Source organism: Protobothrops mucrosquamatus, unplaced genomic scaffold (genome assembly GCF_001527695.2).
Source record: "Protobothrops mucrosquamatus isolate PMUCROS unplaced genomic scaffold, P.Mucros_1.0 scaffold_36, whole genome shotgun sequence".
Classification (NCBI taxonomy): domain Eukaryota; kingdom Metazoa; phylum Chordata; class Lepidosauria; order Squamata; family Viperidae; genus Protobothrops; species Protobothrops mucrosquamatus.
This window is the reverse complement of record NW_015386112.1, coordinates 280,278-299,315: the sequence shown is the minus strand read 5'-3', so window position 1 is coordinate 299,315 and position 19,038 is coordinate 280,278. Positions and strand designations below refer to the sequence as shown.

The following is a 19,038-nucleotide window of genomic DNA, read 5'->3' as shown; positions in this document are numbered from 1 at the left end:
ATCCAGGAAGAAGCTGTACACACTTCACAAATAATTCAGAAGAAGTGGACCTTGATGAAAACTGTACCTATCAGTTATTCATTAAAAATTGAGTTCTCTGTTTGAGCTTGAAATAGAATGGGCCTCTTTGATGAATCAGATTTTTTTTTTGCAGATTACCAGTAATAAATTATTCCTGCGGAAATCAATATCTGTTCACTGATGAGCACATGCCAAGCTACAGTTTAATAAGGGTTTGTCCAATTAGCTGAGTTTATGAACACAATATTCTGAATGAAAATCAACTCAACTCTTTTATGACTCATGGACTTCAATTCCCAGAATTCCTGAGTCAGCATAGCTGACTCAGGAATTCTGGGAGTTGAAGTCCATGAGTCATAAAACAGCCGAGGCTGCCTACCCCTAGTTTAGTACAATAAGTGAGGCTAGCCGCTTGTGGTTGATTTTATTAACAAGCACTGTAAATAGGTGCAATTAGCAGGTACTTTCTTTGTAAGTAGATATGATTCTTATAGTGGAATATAATACTTTCAAGTGGAAACCAGTTATTTTGATCCATTTTATTCTAGCATCAGGTTCCCACATGGTATTAAACCTGCCATCTCTTCCCTGATGAATAACATTTGCTGGAAGAAAGGCCAGAAAATTCTGTTTGGCTTATTTTTCAGACCTCTCACCAACTTTTGATACCAATGAACATGTTATCTGTTGAACTGACATTTCTGGCTAATACATGAGCATACTGAGAGATCTCTGGATTTGTGTTTCTTAAGTTGAAGATCTTAATCTGAGTAAGGTTCAGCAAATTGAAACTTCTCTGCCAGCCACTAAATGTGCCTCATTCAGCAATGCATTAAGTGATTTGCATCAGTCATGTTATAAAATTGAAGGCAAGTACATAGATTTATCACATTTATATGCATCCTTTGCATGATGACGTCACAACAAACATGTCATCATTTACTCCACTAAAGCTTCATTCTTCACACTCAGCTTTGTGTTCAAATGCTGGTGCTTTTCAGAATGGCAGGCAACATGTCAAGCTACCTCTCCTTAACTGCATGCTGATGCTCAGATGTAATGCTCAGAGATGAGCTGAATCAGTTGTTTCCCCCTCGCCCCCACGTGAACACCTAAGGCCTCCCATTGCAAATAGGAATTCGGTACTCACAATAAACTGTGGCAATGCCACGGAACAATGGAAACAACCCTCACTGGAATCCGATCACAATGGTTGCAAGAGGGGTTAGTTTAATTAATACAAGTAGTCCTCAACTTAAGACCACAATTGAACCCAAAATTTCTGTTGCTAAGCGAGACAGCTGTTAAGTGAGTTTTGTCCCATTTTACAACCTTTCTTGGTTGTAAAGTGAATCACTGCAGTTAGTTAAGTGTTAAGTGAATCTGGCTTCCCCATTGATTTTGCTTGTCAGAAGGCTGCAAAGGGTGATCACATGACCCAGGATACTGCAACCGTCATAAATATGAGTCAATTGCCAAACATCTGAATTTTGATCACATGATCAAGGGGGTGCCGCAATAGCAATAGTGATACCACTTACATTTATATACTGCTCCACAGTGCTTGATAGCACTCTCTGAGTAGTGTCACCATTATTGCCCCCAAACAATTTGGGTCCTCATTTTACCAACCTTAGAAGGATGGAAGGCTAAGTCAACCTTGAGCCTGTCAGTTTGCAATGGTTGTAAGTGTGAAAAACAGTCATAAGTCACTTTTTTTCAGTGCCATTGTAACGTCAAACAGTCACTAAATGAACTGTAGTAAGTCAAGGACTACCTGTAATTGAATCTGAACCCCTGGGAATCTCCTTAGCAGTACAACTGCTTCTACATACCTGTGTACAACCCTATCTTTTAAATTGAAAGACATTGAACAGGTGCAATTTCATATTTTATACCTATTTAACCATGGCACCATCAGGTCTTCGGGGATATAAGGGAATTTACTCTGCAGCAGCCTTGTTGCTTAAAACATTTGCTTGGGTATAATAAATCATTTTTTTTCTTGAAAGGAGCGATATAAGGGATGTACCAAATCCTCTGTCCCCCATGGGCCAATTGTAATATTTATTGACTTTTTTTTCCAGAGAAATTATTACTGTACTTAAAAATGTTCAAAGGTCCTGTGTTAACAAGTAAGGAAATGTTTAGTAGAAAATGGCAACTAATTCAAATACTTAATGTAGTCTATGAGGCCTAACTTTTGTTACATTTTGTACTGTATAGTAGTTAAAGTAGAAGGACTAACAAACATCACTGAAGCTTTGATGACTAGCATTACTCCAGTGGGCTGTTGTATGTCTGGGATGGATTTGTTTGCTTCTGACCCCTGTAGTGAACATTTGGAGGGTGTGTGATGTACAGGCCTGGATTTTGGCCCGTCTTGCTCTAGTTGTACCAAAGGAAGCTATGAGTTGGCATGCAATTTCCCCTCAGCTAACTCTTCACTAGCTTTTCCATACTACACGTCTCACATCATAGGCTGCCTTGAATTTTATTATTTTAAACAACGTGCGATTTTTTTTAAAAAAAAACGAGAAATACTCATAGCAGAAGTTCCAATGTTCTTAGCTTCCTCTTTCTTAAAACACCCAAACTGGAGCAGTGACAGTCTACGCTAGAACTTATTTACAGAGGTCTGCGAGGTTGCCCCATAAGGAAAGCCGTCGGTACCTATGTTCAACTGGCTGCTGTCACTCCGACAACGGAGAGATTTTTTTTTTTTTCGGGTTTTGTTAGGAAAGCAAAGTGAAGAAGGGCAGGAGGGCACGGAATCCGCTCCGTAAAAAAAAGAAATCCATTGCGGGTTTTAGCCGCGGTCTCTGGAGTGGGTGGTTTCCGAGGCGCAGCGGCTCCCCGCCCTCCACTAAGCTTGGGACGCGGAGCTAGCGCCGGCTAGGAGAGCGAGGGCACTGTTGAGGCGAGTGGCCGGACGGCTGGGATGGGCTCGTGCTAGCGGCTTGCTCCGGATCCGGTTTTCTCTCGCCATGTAGCGCAGGCTACGGGCTCTCTCCTCTTCCCTCCTCTGGTGGATCCGTTCTAGGGCAGCCCGGCGGGGATCATGCGGAGAGCCCCGGCGCCCGGGCTGCTGCTCCCGCCGCCGTCACCGCTGTTGTTGCTGCTGGGCTTTTTGGTACTGGACAGGGGCTGCACGGCGCAATACTCGAGCGACTTGTGCAATTGGAAAGGAAGGTGAGAAGCTCGCCGGGCCAAAAAAAGGGGTTTGGCGTGGGATCGGCGGACTTGGCGCCGCTGTAAGGTGTTTTTCCAAAAAGGTTGGGTCTTTGTCCGGGCATATCCCCGTTCCTGGCATCTGCTTCCCAAGGTGCGCTCCTGCGGAATCTAGACTTTAGGACACCTCCCCCCCCCCCCTTGCTCGACCCGATTTTCCTTTCTGTGGGTTGTGGCGTTGCTAAGTCGGAGGCGATTAACGCTGCTTTTAAAGAAAGCCAGGACTTTTGGGGGGATCTCTCTCTCTCTCTTTCTCCTTCCTCTTATGGGGGGGGGGAAGGGAGAGATGAAACCCGACTTTGTAGAGAGGGTTGCTTCCCCCCCCTTTTTTTCCCCCCTTAAAGCCTATTTCCCCTCTGTTGAAATTAGAGAGTTTTGAGTGGGGTTCGTAAGCCAAACGAAACGCGAAGTTTGGGAATCTTGGCTCCAGGAAGAGAGCTAATCCTCTTCCTCCCCACTCCCGCTCCCCCACTTTCATCCTAGAGCTGCCGGGTGTGCGTTTTTGGGAGTGTGGGGGGGAGGAGGAGGAGGAGGAGGAGAAACCTTAGCTGTTCTCGAAACCCGCTCTTCGGCGAAGTTTCGTTCGGAAAGGGAAGGGAGGGGGCGCATAGTTCCGCGTGGGCTTTTGCTTAGCTCCAGAAGCTCCAGGACACATGGATTTGATTGTTGCAAGAGGGATAAAAGAAATCTTTCCCCCCCCCCCTCGGCTGTTTGCTCTGATTTATTGGAAGGAAGGGGGAGAGGGACAGTTTGATTAACATTCCAGGAGTGTTCAGGATGAGTATATTGCCAAAGCAACGAGCGAAGGAGATTTGGGGGGGGGGGGGAGGAGAGGAGGGAAGCCGGAGAGCGCTCGGCAGACAAAGGTAGAGTTTTCTCTCCTGGCCACTGCAGCACCCTCCACATCAGTGCAACTCAACACCAGAATAACATACTTGTAACTCGGTGACCTCCTCCTACCTTTTTGTGCTAACTTCAGCGTAACTCGGGAGGCTTTTTCAGCCGCCCTTGAGAGGGAGGAAAAAAAAAACAACGGATAAGGGGTTTAATCAGTGTGTTTGCGTTGTGTTGAAAAGATTGTTTCGCCCTTATCAAAGTTGCGACGCTGGGCTTTTTTTTTTTTTTTTTTTTTTGGCAGCATGTAGCTTTTTTTTTTTTTTTTTTTTTTTCAGTCGCCCCAATAGAACTGCCTTTTCATAATGAATTAGCGCCACGCTTGCGTATTTCCTTAAAACGCCTTGGATTTCCACTGAAGTTGGGGGGTTTGGGGTTTGTTTTTTTTTGTATTTTGTTTTCTGGTTCACGGGGGTTGCGGAAATTAAGATTGGTGACCTGGATTTTTGCTGTATACCTTGGAAAGTTGTTCCCTGGAAACCGTGTGTGTATGTGTGTGTGTGCAAGGAGCTCTCCAGAGGGTGGTTAACATTCTCCTGAGTTCCTTTCGAGTTCACCTGCTATATTGTATAATACCTATCTCATAAATGTTCTGAGCTGAGCGTAGTCTCTTTACACCTGTGGCATAACGTCACCCCTGCTACTTTAGATTTTAATCAGGATTGCTAACAGAAAGCTCTTGGCCATAATTCCTTAGTTGCCACAGTTATGTTAATCATCATGGTTGTGAAATCTTTAAAACTTAAAACTTCTAAATTCATTCTTTTTGCTGTGTCTGACTCCCTCCCCCCCCCACATACTGTTCAGTAATACAGGTAGTCCTCAATTTACAGCAGTTCATTTAGTGAATGTTCAAAGTTACAAGGGCACTGAAAAAAGTCACTTATGACAGTTTTTCACACTTATGACCGTCACAATATCCCTACAGACAGGTGATCAAAATTCGGATGCTTGGTAATTGACTCATATTTATGACAGTTGCAGTATCCTGGGTCATATGATCCCCTTCTGGGACCTTCTGACAAGTCAATGGGGAAGCCAGATTCACTTAACGACCATGTAACTAACTCAACAACTGCAGTGATTCATTTAATGTGGCGAGAAAGGTCGTAAATTGGGGCAAAACTCACTTTAAAATGTCTCGCTTAACAACATAAAATTTGGGTTCATTGTGACCATAAGTTGAGGACTTATACTTTAGATCTATCCTATGGATTTCAAAAATCTTCTATAGATCTGAAAAGGCTTTCATTTAGCCATTAATCTAATTTGATGCTAAGTTATGTGCATCTGAAGTTTTCAAAGCAATTTACTTTTAAATAAGTGGAATGACAGTGAATGATTTCTTTGGATTTATACAAACTGGGAAGTTTAAACAGATGGAAACAGGATGCAATATTAGAGCAGTAGCACCAGGATTAAATGGTGGGATTCAGATTTTTCAGGTGTGTATGTGTGTGTGTGTGTGTGTTTTGCTTTGCTTTGCTTTATGGGAGAGAGAATCATTTTTTGGAAATCCTTTGGGGAAAGGTTAAACTCTAGCTATCACAGATTATCTCACCTGTTAAGAATTGTCACATGCCCTGTAGCAAAATAATTCCATTATCTAGAAAGATAAGTCCCTGAAAATAGTGGCATGCATCACGTGTTGAATATCATCAGATACGTTTATAAGACCTGTACCTAAAACAAAATTTAGCTAGTACAGGGAACCATCTACAATTTTGCTACCACATTCCTGATAGTATATTTGCTGCAATTACTTTGTGTAACAAAGCAAACAGTTCTTAGGCAGCAGAGTTGGAATAATCGTAGAACCAACTTTTCTCAACATCAGCATTATTTAGTGCTCAAAATTAGTTGTGGACTCCTACACAGAAATTGCTGTGCCCTCTAAATAAAAAAATCTACACTTTATATGATTCACAAGTTTACATAAACCTATTTTGTATATCTATAATTATAGATGTTGAAAGTATTGTTAAAGACATTATTGTATCTCAGTGTCCTTGTTTAGACCAAAGGATATTCCAGACAGGAGATTCTTGGAACCATCTTCTGTTTGCTTATGTATTGAATTAACAATGTCTTTCATGCCTGATTTTCCTTTTAATTGAAGTTCATAAATGTGCACACATTGCCTTGATCATATATGTGCCTCTGTTTGGAAAATAGGCATTGGCCTGTAGATGTCTCCTAAGGTTTCTTTAAAATTACTAGCTTCCTGACCAATAATAATAATAATAATAATAATAATAATAATAATAATAATAATAATAATAATAATAATAATAATAATAATAATAATAATAATAATAATAATAATAATAATAATAATATAACATTTGATTTGGGTGTGATTATTAAGGAGATTGTGTGGGGGTAAGGCCATATCCTTGTCTGGATTATCTCTTCCTAAAATTAGTGGCAACAATATCTCCATAACATAAAATGGAAATATTATTGGGGGGAGGGGCAACCTAAAGAGATTGACTCACTTCATAAAATAAAGGACAGAGGCAGTATTCCCGATTTATATCTGTCTCTCAGCTGCAACACTAAACCATTAATATATTACTCTACTGATGAATGAAGTCTCTCTTCTGGGCTTGTCAGTGTCCTGAATGCCAGCCACAAGGGATGTGTGTGTGAGCAGCATGACTCACTTCCCTGTTATGGGGCTTACCCAACACTTCTCCCCTCCCCCCCAATCTGTCATTAAATATTTTAATTTGGGGGAATGACGCATGCTTGCTGACTCTTGCAATTGCACAAGAAAACATCAGATGTTTGAAAAAATAGATGGAATTGACCAAACAGGTAGCTGTGGTTTAAGTCAGGCTGTTCTGGCCAGCAGAATGTTATAAGAGAGAGCCAAAGCTTCATGGTTTTAAGTCCCATCCCAGGCACCTTCAGGTAAGACTAGGAAAGTCCTATCTGGAACCTTCCTTGGAATTCCTGCCTGTCAGTAATTTGGATATATGAAAGTTTTTCCATATAGCTACCTCTATCTTCCTAAATGTATTAAGATGCATAATGTCCAGCAACAGGCATATAGATATTCTAAGTACTGGTCAGTAAGCAGCAATAATAGAAGATGACTGTTGCCTTCATTTCTTAACTCATGGGCTTTGAGTAAGCTTTTTGCTGGCCACCAGTGTTGGGGACAGATGTTGGACTATATAATAGTACCTTGCAATACTTTAATATTGAAGGGCCAAAAGGTCCTCAGTGTTCATGGAGGGGTTCATCCAGCTCCTATCAGCAGTTCCTTAACCTAGTTGTGTTTTTCTTAATATTACACAGCTGCCTTTTACAGCCGCTCTGTGATCCTGGGGGAAAAAAGTTTGGTTTAGTTCCAACAAGTGCTGTGTGTGTGCTCTCCCCTTTCTCAAATGCACTCCCCCCCCTCCCCAAGTACTACTGATATGTCCTTAATCCAGTGTTTCCTAACCTTGGTGTCTTAAAGATGTATGGACTTCAAATCCACACAACTTCAGGTTTTCAAGATTGCCTTCATTAAATCCAGTAGGCTGCTGTTATAAATAAAAAAAAGAATGAACTAATGAATATGAAGGGATATAAAGGTCACAAATTCAGCTTGGCCTTCTGGAAAGGCAAGTTCAGCAGGGCCAGTGGTGAGAGGGACTTGCCGTTTTATTTCAAGATGAGCAGAGGCTTCTGGCAGTGATACTGATGCTGCAAAATATCTTTCCTTTCTTCTGTCTAACATGAGTTGGTGGTCTCTGCTTGAATCTGTTAACATTGGTGATGAATAAAATAGGCATTAATGTGTATGTGAGAATTCTTAAGAACTGTTAGCTTTTAAAATTGGACTTTTTAAATAATTTATTAATTTTCCAATTTTACATTCAAATATTTAAAAAGCAACATAGTGACTGGGATAATAATAGTTCAATAACAAAATCTTAGTACAAATCTCCGGTTACAACATCAAATATTTCTTCTCTTTTTCCCTTAACATTTACAAAAAATTGGACTTTTAAAAAAAGTTTGGAGCAGTTAGTTGAGCTTTTCATATTATAGGATAGCTGTATGCTCTGCAGATACATTGGACTACAATTTTCAGTATCCTCTGGCCACCATAAACAGTTCTGAATTCTGAAGGCTTTTTTGTCCAGCCCTAATTGCCCTTCTTCAAAATTCTGGGACTTTTTCTCTAAAGGTTTTTTTTACAGTGATTATCTCATTGTTGTATGCAGGAATATAGCCTATTCTTTCTGGCTGTGTAACTTTAGAAGTTATATTTGTTACTGTGGCAGCAGATGAGGTCTAAAGTACAAGCTGCCACTAATCTGTGGTATCCGGCCTTCAAAGTTAAAGATTTCAATGATAACAGAGGTGTAAATGCCAGGCCTCCCATTTAAAGTAAGTTCCTCTTTAAAAAAAAAAAAATCAACCCTGTTTTTTCTAAATTGTCACACTGTTCCCGTAGCAGGTCCGTCTTAGAAATGCCTGATGTTTCCATTAGTAGTTATAAATAACATTGTTCTGAACAAAAAGGGAAGCCACAGTTTTATATATATTCATAACTACTGTAGCTGTCAATGCATGTTTCACTTTGTAAGAATGAATACTATTGGCTTGTCTCGTTTTGGTTTGGAAGTAAATAAGGCAATTTCTTATCTGTGGGTGGGATTAGGTAATTCTGAAGTTTTTCCATTAAGTCTAAATGCCTAATTGTATTATATGGCCTTATGGTCATGCATAGGTAAAACCTAAATACTGCATGGATGTAATAATCTTCTACCAGCAAATGGGGCTGAAGTAAGTTATGAATTTTGGTTGTCTTATTTGTGTAAGAACTTTGGCCATTTATTCTTGGCTTGAAATCAAACCAACATTATTTTATACAGTATATGTAAAACACAAGATAAGTGTCAATAGCCTTTTCCACACCCTGAAAGTAAATGCAGGTTTGCTTTAAAATATGAGCAGTTAACTTGCTTGGTATAATATGTTGAATAATCCTTTACATATAGTAGATAACAGGAACATCGGATAATTTGGCAATTGGTCCTGGAAACTGGCTATATATAAATGTGGATTAGCTTAGCTTTGTTCTTAGTTCAGACACTTGATATCACCATATTTATCCGGAAAGGAAAGATTTGTTGGTCCATCAGACCTCTTAACACCTTCTGGTAATGAATCATCTAACCTCTCTCTGTGCAGATGTTTTCTGTCTCCACCAAATCTTCCAAGCCATAGAGAGCTCTCCATCTCCACCAACTCTGACAGCTTTAACTAGGTCATGAGCTTTTAGCCAAGTCAACCCAAGTTGTTTTGAAATGCATTCAGTATTGTGAATCATCTATTCAGCAGGAACTTGGTAGATTTGTATCCTGACTTGCTTGTCTTTCCAATTCTGCTTCATTCCTTTATGGTTTTTTTGATATCATTAGCTTCAATGAAAACAATGCACCCTCTTTCCTTTTAGTCACAAGAAAAGCTTGCAGACCTGTGTTTGTGCTTAGTTCCAGAGTCACTTATTGCTAAAAAAAACTTCAAAGCATGAATATTCTGTTGCTTTCCTTTCAAACTGAAAGGTTATATTTTGGCATTGGAGAAGTTTCAAATAATCCATAGTATTTTGAAGTGGGAACTTCTTCCACTCGACAAATTACATTAAGACCGTTGATAAAGTATAGGTTGTATGTGTAGATTAATTCAGGACTCAGTTTTTTTGCACTGGAAAGCTTTTTATATTTTGGAACAAACTGTGCTTCTGAGTAAATTGCATCGACTTTATTGTGAAGAAATAGCAAATTCACACTTTCAAGTAGGACTTTATATAAATACTACAGCTCTTGTACTATGGCTGTTCTATTCTGGCTGCATTTAGCCATGCAACAATCCTGTAAGCTTGGTTGAATTATATTTCTCAGTTGATAAATGGAGATGATCAGGAACCCAGAATTGGTAGGATCAGCAGTTGGGGCCTTGAGAAGTAGTTTTGATTCAGTTCGGAGTTTAACTGGCTGCCACAACAATGCAGTGACATTTTGAGAAGAGTATTCTTGTATTCTTGTAACCATACACACCAACAGATTGCCACTTTTTTAACACTTAAAACTGGCAATAACTCAAATGTTCCATTGAGAGTTGCATTTCTGAAATTAGTGAGAAGCATGAAGGTCAAGAACTAGCTCCTTCTCTCACAAGCTGTCAACTCTTGAGGGTGACTGACAACCTTAGTTTACAGCCAGTAAAGTGATGTTATGAGGATGCTAATGATTTAAATTTAAGTTTCTTGGAGTTTTCTCATGAAACCTCTGAACTGTATATTTTGTTGCATCTCCAGTATGGTAAGCATTTTATTTTAAATAAGAATTGTGTCTTGTCCCTTGTATTCACACTCCAAATCATATCTCCCACAGCAAATTTCTGCAGAAGATTAACATGAACACTTAGATTATTAAAATTGCTTTGACCATTTTTTATATAATCTATTGGAAATCTAATGTCTGGTTATGGTACATAAATGCATTCTTCATGTTGGTTGGTAGGATTGTCACATATGGTTGGACTTGAGGCTGAAAATTGTGTTTAATCCATTTTTCTCATAAACAGTTTGGTCTTGTTGCTTAATTTATTTTATGGAAGGTCTTAATTTGAACCTTACTCTATGGTTTGGAATGGACATGATGTTAGCAGACTTGATTAATTTGGCTATTGGAGACAAGTGCCAATACAACTTAATAGAATTGGAAGCTTTTCCAAACTCTTAAAAGTCTGCCTGAAGCCATTATTTCATTATTTCATTTTCCACAATCGTCTTTCAAGTCTTGCGCAGTGGATTTTCTCTGAATGCATATACTATTCTTGTAGAATAAATCAAGGCACTTTTATTATAATGTCTCTTTCTTTTTTTCCCCTAGTGGATTAACTCACGAGTCCCACAGAAAAGATGTTGAACAAGTCTACCTCCGTTGTTCTGAAGGAACCATAGAATGGATGTATCCCACTGGAGCATTGATCATCAATCTGCGGCCCAATATTATATCTTCCTCTTACAAACATTGGACTGTTTGCATAAAACCTTATAAGAACTCTGCAGGAGCAAATATTTATTTGGAAAAAACTGGAGAACTAAAACTACTGGCCCAAGAGGGAGATCACAGTCCTACTAGAGTGCATTGCTTCAACTTTGACCAAGGTGGGCTTTTTGTAGAGGCTACCCCTCAGCAGGACATTAGTCGGAAGATTACAGGCTTCCAGTATGAACTGATAAGCAAGGGGATGGCATCTGATTTGCACATGATTTCCGGTGAGTTGTGATACTTTACTTCTATTTGGCCTTGCATCTGATTTACAGTTTTATTCACTTTTCTGTTTGTACTTGAAAGATAACAATGTTGTTCAATCCCAGGGCTGTTCAGACACTCTTCCAAACTTATTCTTTTTTTACAAAGGAAAAGTGTTGAAAACTTTAAACACAAACAACGTATATAAATAACTTATTAATGGTCCTCCTCCTGAGTCTATCTATGCAATCTTTTGCTTGCTCAACTCCAAATGTTTGCTTTGCAATTGTTACCTTGAGGTTCAAGTCACACACCTGTCTATCCATGTTGTGGGATTGCTTCCCTTTCCTGCTTTCCTTATGAATGTATTTAGATGGTGAGATAGGTTTTGTCCCAGTTTAATAACTTAAAAAAGAGGCATATCTATATATAGGCTTAAGGCTTGTTTATACATGGTTGGTTCTCTATATAGATCTTACTTCCAAAAAAGAAGTTGGTATACAAATATTAAAATCGCATGCCCATGATGTTCCATGCATCCTGTCCAGCAGTCCAACCAGGCTGTTGTCCCCTCTCCCTTTGTTTGTTTTTGTTCTTGTATTGGACTATTTAATCTTTGTTATGGAAGAGTGATAGTTCCTTCCATTTCTCTATCACCCTACAAGGGCCACACAGTACAGTGATATATATACTTTGTTGTGTGGTGTGGTAAGTTATAGTTTTGCTTATTCAGCTCCTATATACAGAGAGGGGCAAAACTGTTTCTTTAAACACATTATAACTGCCTTGCAGTTGAGAATCATTTTGAGTCAATTCATTCACTGTTGATGTCTCTGAAAGCAGGGCACTTGTAAGTGCTACTTCCTTCCTAGAGACCATCACTGATGTGTAGATAGGTGAAAGAACCGTTGACTTCAACAGTCTTTCAGAGCTAACAATTTATATTTTCAACAGTTATCTCTTGCTTCTGGTAGAATGTACTACCGATATTAATGATGATTGCAACACTACTTATTTTTAGTTTTTGACATGCTTTTCTTTATTTTTAAGCAGGCTCCATTTTTCATCCATGCAGCAAAAATGTCTTGTGTATATTTTTTCCCTAGATTTTTTTCATGATAAGGTTGACTTGGTTCAACTCTAAAGTATTAGAAATGTCTGCTTTGTATTGACCTTGATGTGTAGTGTCTTGACCTCTGGCTGCTATAGAACTGTAATGTCCCTTAGTAGCTGATAGGTGGCGCATTTGCCATTATAACTAACTTAAGACATTTTGCTTTCAAAAACATTTGTAATTCAGCAGCATTGTTTTAATGCTTTTAAAGTTGAATATTTTAAATAGGTCTGTCACTGCTGTAAAATCCCTTATATTTCACAATTTTAAAATGTGTTCTCAGAATTTTTCCCAAAGGTTTATTTTTGTTTTGGAAATCAAACTCCTTTTTTCATGCTTTCCATGTCACATACAATATAAATGCTGTTTGTCATGTTTCTCATTGATATTTGCCTTAGCTGGCTAAATCTCTTAGAACATGTTTCTATTTCTTTAGTTGGCAGTCATTCTGATTGTTGGATATTATTTGGGACATCTGAACCAAACATTAGCTCAGCGGTTTATTTTATTGTGAACATTTAATGACAAAATAGGAAATATTTTATCCCTTAGGATATTGCTCTTTAGACGTAAAGTTTTGTTTTTAGTCCAAATTCTAGTTTAGTTTTCCAGCTATGCATGCATCTCCTGGAATGCAGATGTGTAACTTGGTACCCATAGTATTTCCCCTGGTATTGAAGTCCCATTTTCTCTTATGTAGTGCAATCATATTAACATCCATTAAATGAGAATTTCTTCCCATGGAAATGCAGATAGGAGTGTGGCCTTATATTTTTGAGGAACTGAAAGTATGTTGTGGGTTGGTTGTTGTTTTTTTGTTTTGTTTTTTGCCCAAGTCAGGCTTGCATAGATCCTAGTTTGACATGAGAAAAATAGTCACTTTGTCCCTTTTTTATGGATATACTCAAGTAGAGCATGCTGGACCTCATCATCAGAAGAACTACTGATTACACAAAGCCCTTATAAACAGAATAACACTGACACTGGCATCCCCTAAACTCCACTGAAGATGTTAGCCTGGTAATGAATCTTCTTCCTCATTCTATACCCAAGCTACAGATAGTTGCCACTATTGCATGCTGGGGTTTTTTTTATAGAACAGAAAGGAACTGGCTCTAAAGCTTTGAAAAGTCTTAAAATTGTTAATCTGCTCTTTTCCCAAATGTTTTTATTTTTCTAATAGACCGACTGCTTTTTAAACAAAAGCAAAAACTTTCAGATAATATTATTGGAACCTGCCTTTATTTTTGTTCTGCTCTTATCCTAATCCAGCTGTGATCAAAGTTCATGCATCATCTTATCCTACTTTAAGGACCTGCTGTGCCCCTAGTCATAACACTGTGCTACGAGAATCAACACATAAGCAAATTGTCTTTGGTGGAGGACCAGGGTTTTAACTGATACATTTTATCAATTGACACTCTCCTTTTGACTCAGTCTGAACTTTGCAAGTAACACTGTGAAAACCACTGCCCCGTGAATTAGCAGCACATGGACATTGTGTTGTAAATGAGTGTCTCTTGGATCCTGAGCTGCTATGCTATATAGCATTATTTATCCAAATTGTCCAGTTTTTGGAAAGTGCTGAGAACAGAATTGGAGGAAGAGACACTACTCTGAATAAAGAAGCCATGATGGATTTACTCCTGCACTTTTTGTAGGCTGGGTTTGACGACAAATCTTTATGCTTGTGATTGATAGAAGTACCTTTGTTCAGTTCACCACACTTTATCGAAGGATGAGTTTGAGGCAATATTGTTATGGTGATGTCTTGAGTTCCTCTATGGTAGATACCAACGTTCTTGTCAGTTCAAGAGCTGGGGAAATGAACTGCTAGTTTGCTGAAGTTTGCTATTTTATGGTTAAAATTACATCATTAGAAAGAACTAATGCAAGAGTTTCTCAGAAATTCTGCAACCTAGAAGAGCACATCACCTTTAGCTGCTTCTGTCAGTCTTTCCTATGAGCATGACATTAGGAAAAATGCCATGCTAAAGTGCTTTTCTGCATTTTCATCAATAGCTTCCTACTATTATTGTAGTAATACTCCTGTAAGCAGTTGGGCTGGAAAAGCAGGTGATCAGGACTCTAAATTATCTACTTATATAATACAGTGGGGAAGAAAGGTTTGCATCAGGAAGTTGAACAAATGAAATGCAAAAGTTGTTCCTTCTAGTGAAGTCTTTCCCAATCTAATCCAGTATGAACAGACTGTATTTCCAACTTACCCATTTCAAATAGAGACAAGTAGTTTATTAGCTGCATTCCTGATCACTGTGAAGAAAATTAGGAAAATGTATAATTTCCTTTCTGCCCCCCAATCCTACTGTGTAGTTTCATCAGTCACTTTAGAATTAACAAAGAGGACTTTTGGTGAAGAATTCGTCAAAGGTAACAACTGTGCACATACACATTATAAGAGTGTTCTGCCTGACTTTGTTTTTTAATGAAAGGAAGAAAAGTTGGGGTCCCTTACTGAGTTTGAATAATCTTCCTTTGCAGCTGTTCATCAAGGATTCCAATCCTTTTATTCATTTAAAAAAAGCACTTTAGTTTGTGACAATTTTTTTCCATGTATTTTAAGTGCTTAAAAATGTTCAAGTTCTTGGTTTTCCCTGAAAACCTATTCCTGTTCCAGAGCCAAGGTCTGCAAACTTAATTTACTGGAATTCAGAAATATAAAGCTCTGTTACCTTCAGGGTTTTTTAATATATTTTTTTTACCAGGCAAGTTAAACTTTAACAAACATTTCTTCTATCTTGATGAGATCTGTTTCTTATAAGGCAGCTGGTTCTGCTGGTTAATGGGCTTCCTATATTTTAATGTACAGAAAGTAGTTGTAGGAATTTATAAATGCCAACATTCAACCATAATCAAGTTAAAGGATAATAACCAAGTATTTCCCATATGAATTTTGCTGAATTGAAGGAATATGCCCCTTGGGTATAGTACTACTTCAGGTGTAGTGTTAAGATTTATGGAGGTGGTGATGAGATGGTCTCTCTCCAAACATCTGCATGTGATAAATTATAAACAGGTTCTGAGTAACAGCATTCCCCTACCAGCTGTATAGGATCTCTTTTGATCCTATGATTCAGTTCTACTTTATAACAGAAAAGTATAACTATTTTTTCCAGCTATATATTATTGAAAAAACATTGTAGTCTAACCATAAATGTCATACTATCCTTCTCCTAAGTCAGTGATGGCAAACCTATGATACATGTATCACACGCCATCATTTACCAACACGCAACAACTATTCTTGAAAGCATGGGGTGGGCTGGACTCTTGTGTGGCCTCCAGAGTGTCTGAAAATCATGTGAGAACAGGGTTTGCTTTCATGTGGTTTTCAGAGACTACGGAGACTCTGCAAGAATGGAGTGTGCACGCAAGAATGGACCTGTGCTCACGTAGTCTCCAGACCCTTGGAAAATTGCATGAGAATGGGATCTGCTTTTGCATACTGCTGTTCAGGGTAGCTTAGATGCAGTGGTGGGATTCAGCCAGCTTGCACCACTTTGGCAGAACCAGTAACTAATTTTTTGTTGCCCAGGCCCAGAATGGACTTCCGGAAGTGGTATCCACACAGAGAACCAGTTGTTCACATATTTGAATCCCATCACTGCTTAGATGGGTGGGGAAGTAGAGAATTGTTTCTCTTTTGTTCAGAGGGGGTCAAGTTAGGCACTTTCTGAATTTTTGACAGGCCAAGTCCAAAAGGTTTGCCATCACTGTTCTAAGACATGCCAGAAGGGTAGCAGTAAGTAGTAGTTTATCAGCTACAGAATCTGGGACCTCTTTGGGTTTAGCACACCCTACTATGTCAACAAGGTCATTCAAACAAGTTTACAAATATCATTATGAAATCTAACCAGAATGCCTTATCTTCCTTATTTAGTAAAAAATGCACTCCGTAAGAGCTACGTGGTAGTTTTATTAGCCAGTAATTTTGACTGCAGGTGATCAAATTTTATAGTTAGCATGGCATATTTAATGTTTACACAGAAGATTTATATGAAGGAAGGCTTCATGCCTGACTCACTGTTTATCCATGCTCTTGCACTGTTCTTTGAAATTCCTCTGAAGTGCTGGCGTCTGGATTTGCTTTGCTTTGATTTTTTTTTATATCAGTTGCATGGGAACCTCACCAAATTTGCATTAAATTAACAGCATTGTTATGGGGTCTCCAGCTAAAATATATCATCTTGACTCTTTAATTCCAATTATCAGCGGATGGGATTATCCACTGAGCTACCAAGCAAAATCATTTTTCCAATCAATGTCCAACCTCTTGGATTGACTTCCTGTCAACCGATAATCTTTGAAATCCCTGATAATTTCACTGTAGTTATTTACCAAGGAAGTGGAGATGTCTCTGATTGCATGCTATAATAAAAACAATCAGAAATTTCTTTTTAGCTTTTCACAGGTCTCACATTAAAAATATTGTGGGCTCAGGTGCACAGGAAAATGTTAAGAGCCCTTTTGGATATGAATCAAGGTATTTAATCCTTTCAGGACTGAACTGCCAGTACTTAGTGCTGGTTACAGTGAATGCCTCAGTCCTGGTAATGTCCATAACAGAGATTACAATATTTTCATGATGAGAAAGAACTATTTGGTCTAATGCCAACATTTTAATTAGGCTTAAGAGGGTAGCTGATATGCCTGGGCCAGATTCTCTTGCTTTTCACATTTTACTCTAAATGTAATCCTCTTTCCAATAGCAAAAATCCAGAAGGGCAGGATTTTTGAAGCAAATAAATGCCATTTGAACAAATCTTAGGTGACCTTAAAGAGTCTTGATTTGCCTTGGTCTTGAAATAAGGCTGATTTTTCCTCCTTGTTTTTCCATGCTTGTTTCTATCTTTAATGTCGTTACAGTTGTTGTTGTTGTTGTAATACTGTTTATTGTCTCTTCTAACAGCTCTCTGAAATTCTTTGCTAAGTTCCTGAGATCCGTACCTTTCTTGGGTTTGCATTTGGCTTGGACTTCTCTTCTTGACAAACTCCATTCTTCTGACATCCAGTTTGTTTTCTTCTATTTCTTGATCTCTTTCATATTTGGTTCTGTGTGAATGAGATTCAGGACTTCAAAGCAATTCCTAATGTTCTTCTTGACAATGACGTACATATGCTAAAGATCATACTGTGGAAAGTTGTTGGTTTTGTTCTTCCACTTTAGCTTGATTTGGAACTTGCACATGAGCAGTTCCACAGTCATTTTTGCTATTATAATATAACTCTTCCGCTTTCTTAAACCAATAATTAGTCAGTTTGAGTTTTGTGTACTCCCTCTGATAAAGTTCACTAATAGAAGTGTTGTTTTGATTGTTTGAAAACTGTATTAACAATGAAAAAAAATCATTGGATTGGCAGAAACCAATAATTTATTCAGGCCATATAATCCAACCACATTTCCCTTTTTCTCCTTCCAACCTTTTCTAGTTCAATTACAAGCAGCACAGCTTATTTGCCTGTTCTGTCAATTTCAGATTGAACTTTACCATAAAACTCATTAATCTCCTCTCTCTTTTTGCATCAACATAAACTTTGTCATATTAGTGAATTGTCCCGTGAAGTCTAACTGATATTATTCAGTCACTGGTACAACAGCACTGAAAAAGGTGACTTGTAGTTTTCACATTTATGACTGCTGCAGCATCCCCATGGTCATGTGATCAGAATCCAGGCACTTGGCAACTGGCATGTATTAATGACAGTTGCATGTCCCAGGGTCATGTGATCACCATTGGTAGCCTTCCCAGCTGGCTTCCAACAAGCAAAGTCATTGGGGGAAGCCAGATTCACTAAATAATCTCATGATTCGCTTAACAACTGCAGTGATTCACTTGAAAACTGTGGCAAAGAAGGTCATGAAATGGGGCACAGCTCATTTAACAGCTGTCTTGCTTAGCAACAGAAATGCTGGGCTGAATTGTGGTTATAAGTCAAGGACTACCTGTACTGTCTTTGCTATATCCTTCCTGACTATGAAAGCAGTGTTCTTTCTTTTTGTGTAATTTTCTGAATGAATGTATCCAATTTCTTTCTCAAATACTAATGTAGAAATGCTGTGTCTTATTATTCCAAGTGCCAGTGACCCAGCATCAACCACTTGGCTGCATAATTCCGTAGGATTACATCTTCTTAAAAATTTCTTTACTGGATGGTTGTATTGAGACAAAATCATTTTATCCAAAAAAAGAACAATTATACAAGAAGCTAGTGCTAGATTAGAACTAACTGGGCTTCTTTCTTAAATAAGGCTATGGGGTTATGTTTCCAATAATCTGTATCACGTTTTTCCAAATACTGGCAGAACCAGCTAGTATTCGTGGAGATTAGCACAAGAAAAAAAGGCCTCTTTTATGGATTATAGTATTTGATTTTATAGAAGGATCCATCACTGGGAAGGGAGAGCTTCCCTCCTGCCACTGCTTTTGGGTATAATGTACTTTGAAGCCGAAAATGTAGCTTTTTGTGAAAAGATCATTATGTTTGGCT

At 38.5% G+C, this 19,038-nt stretch overlaps 1 protein-coding gene across 1 annotated transcript in view; it reads left to right on the top strand.

Moving 5' to 3' along the window:
* Positions 1-2,910: 2,910 nt before the first annotated feature.
* Positions 2,911-19,038, top strand: part of METRNL (meteorin like, glial cell differentiation regulator) — a 33,019-nt gene continuing 16,891 nt past the window's right edge. Inside the window, exons 1-2 of the mRNA XM_015810181.1 lie at positions 2,911-3,213; positions 11,049-11,437. Coding sequence (XP_015665667.1) covers positions 3,083-3,213; positions 11,049-11,437 — 520 coding nt within the window. The 5' untranslated portion in view covers positions 2,911-3,082. The remainder of the gene's footprint in view (positions 3,214-11,048; positions 11,438-19,038) is intronic.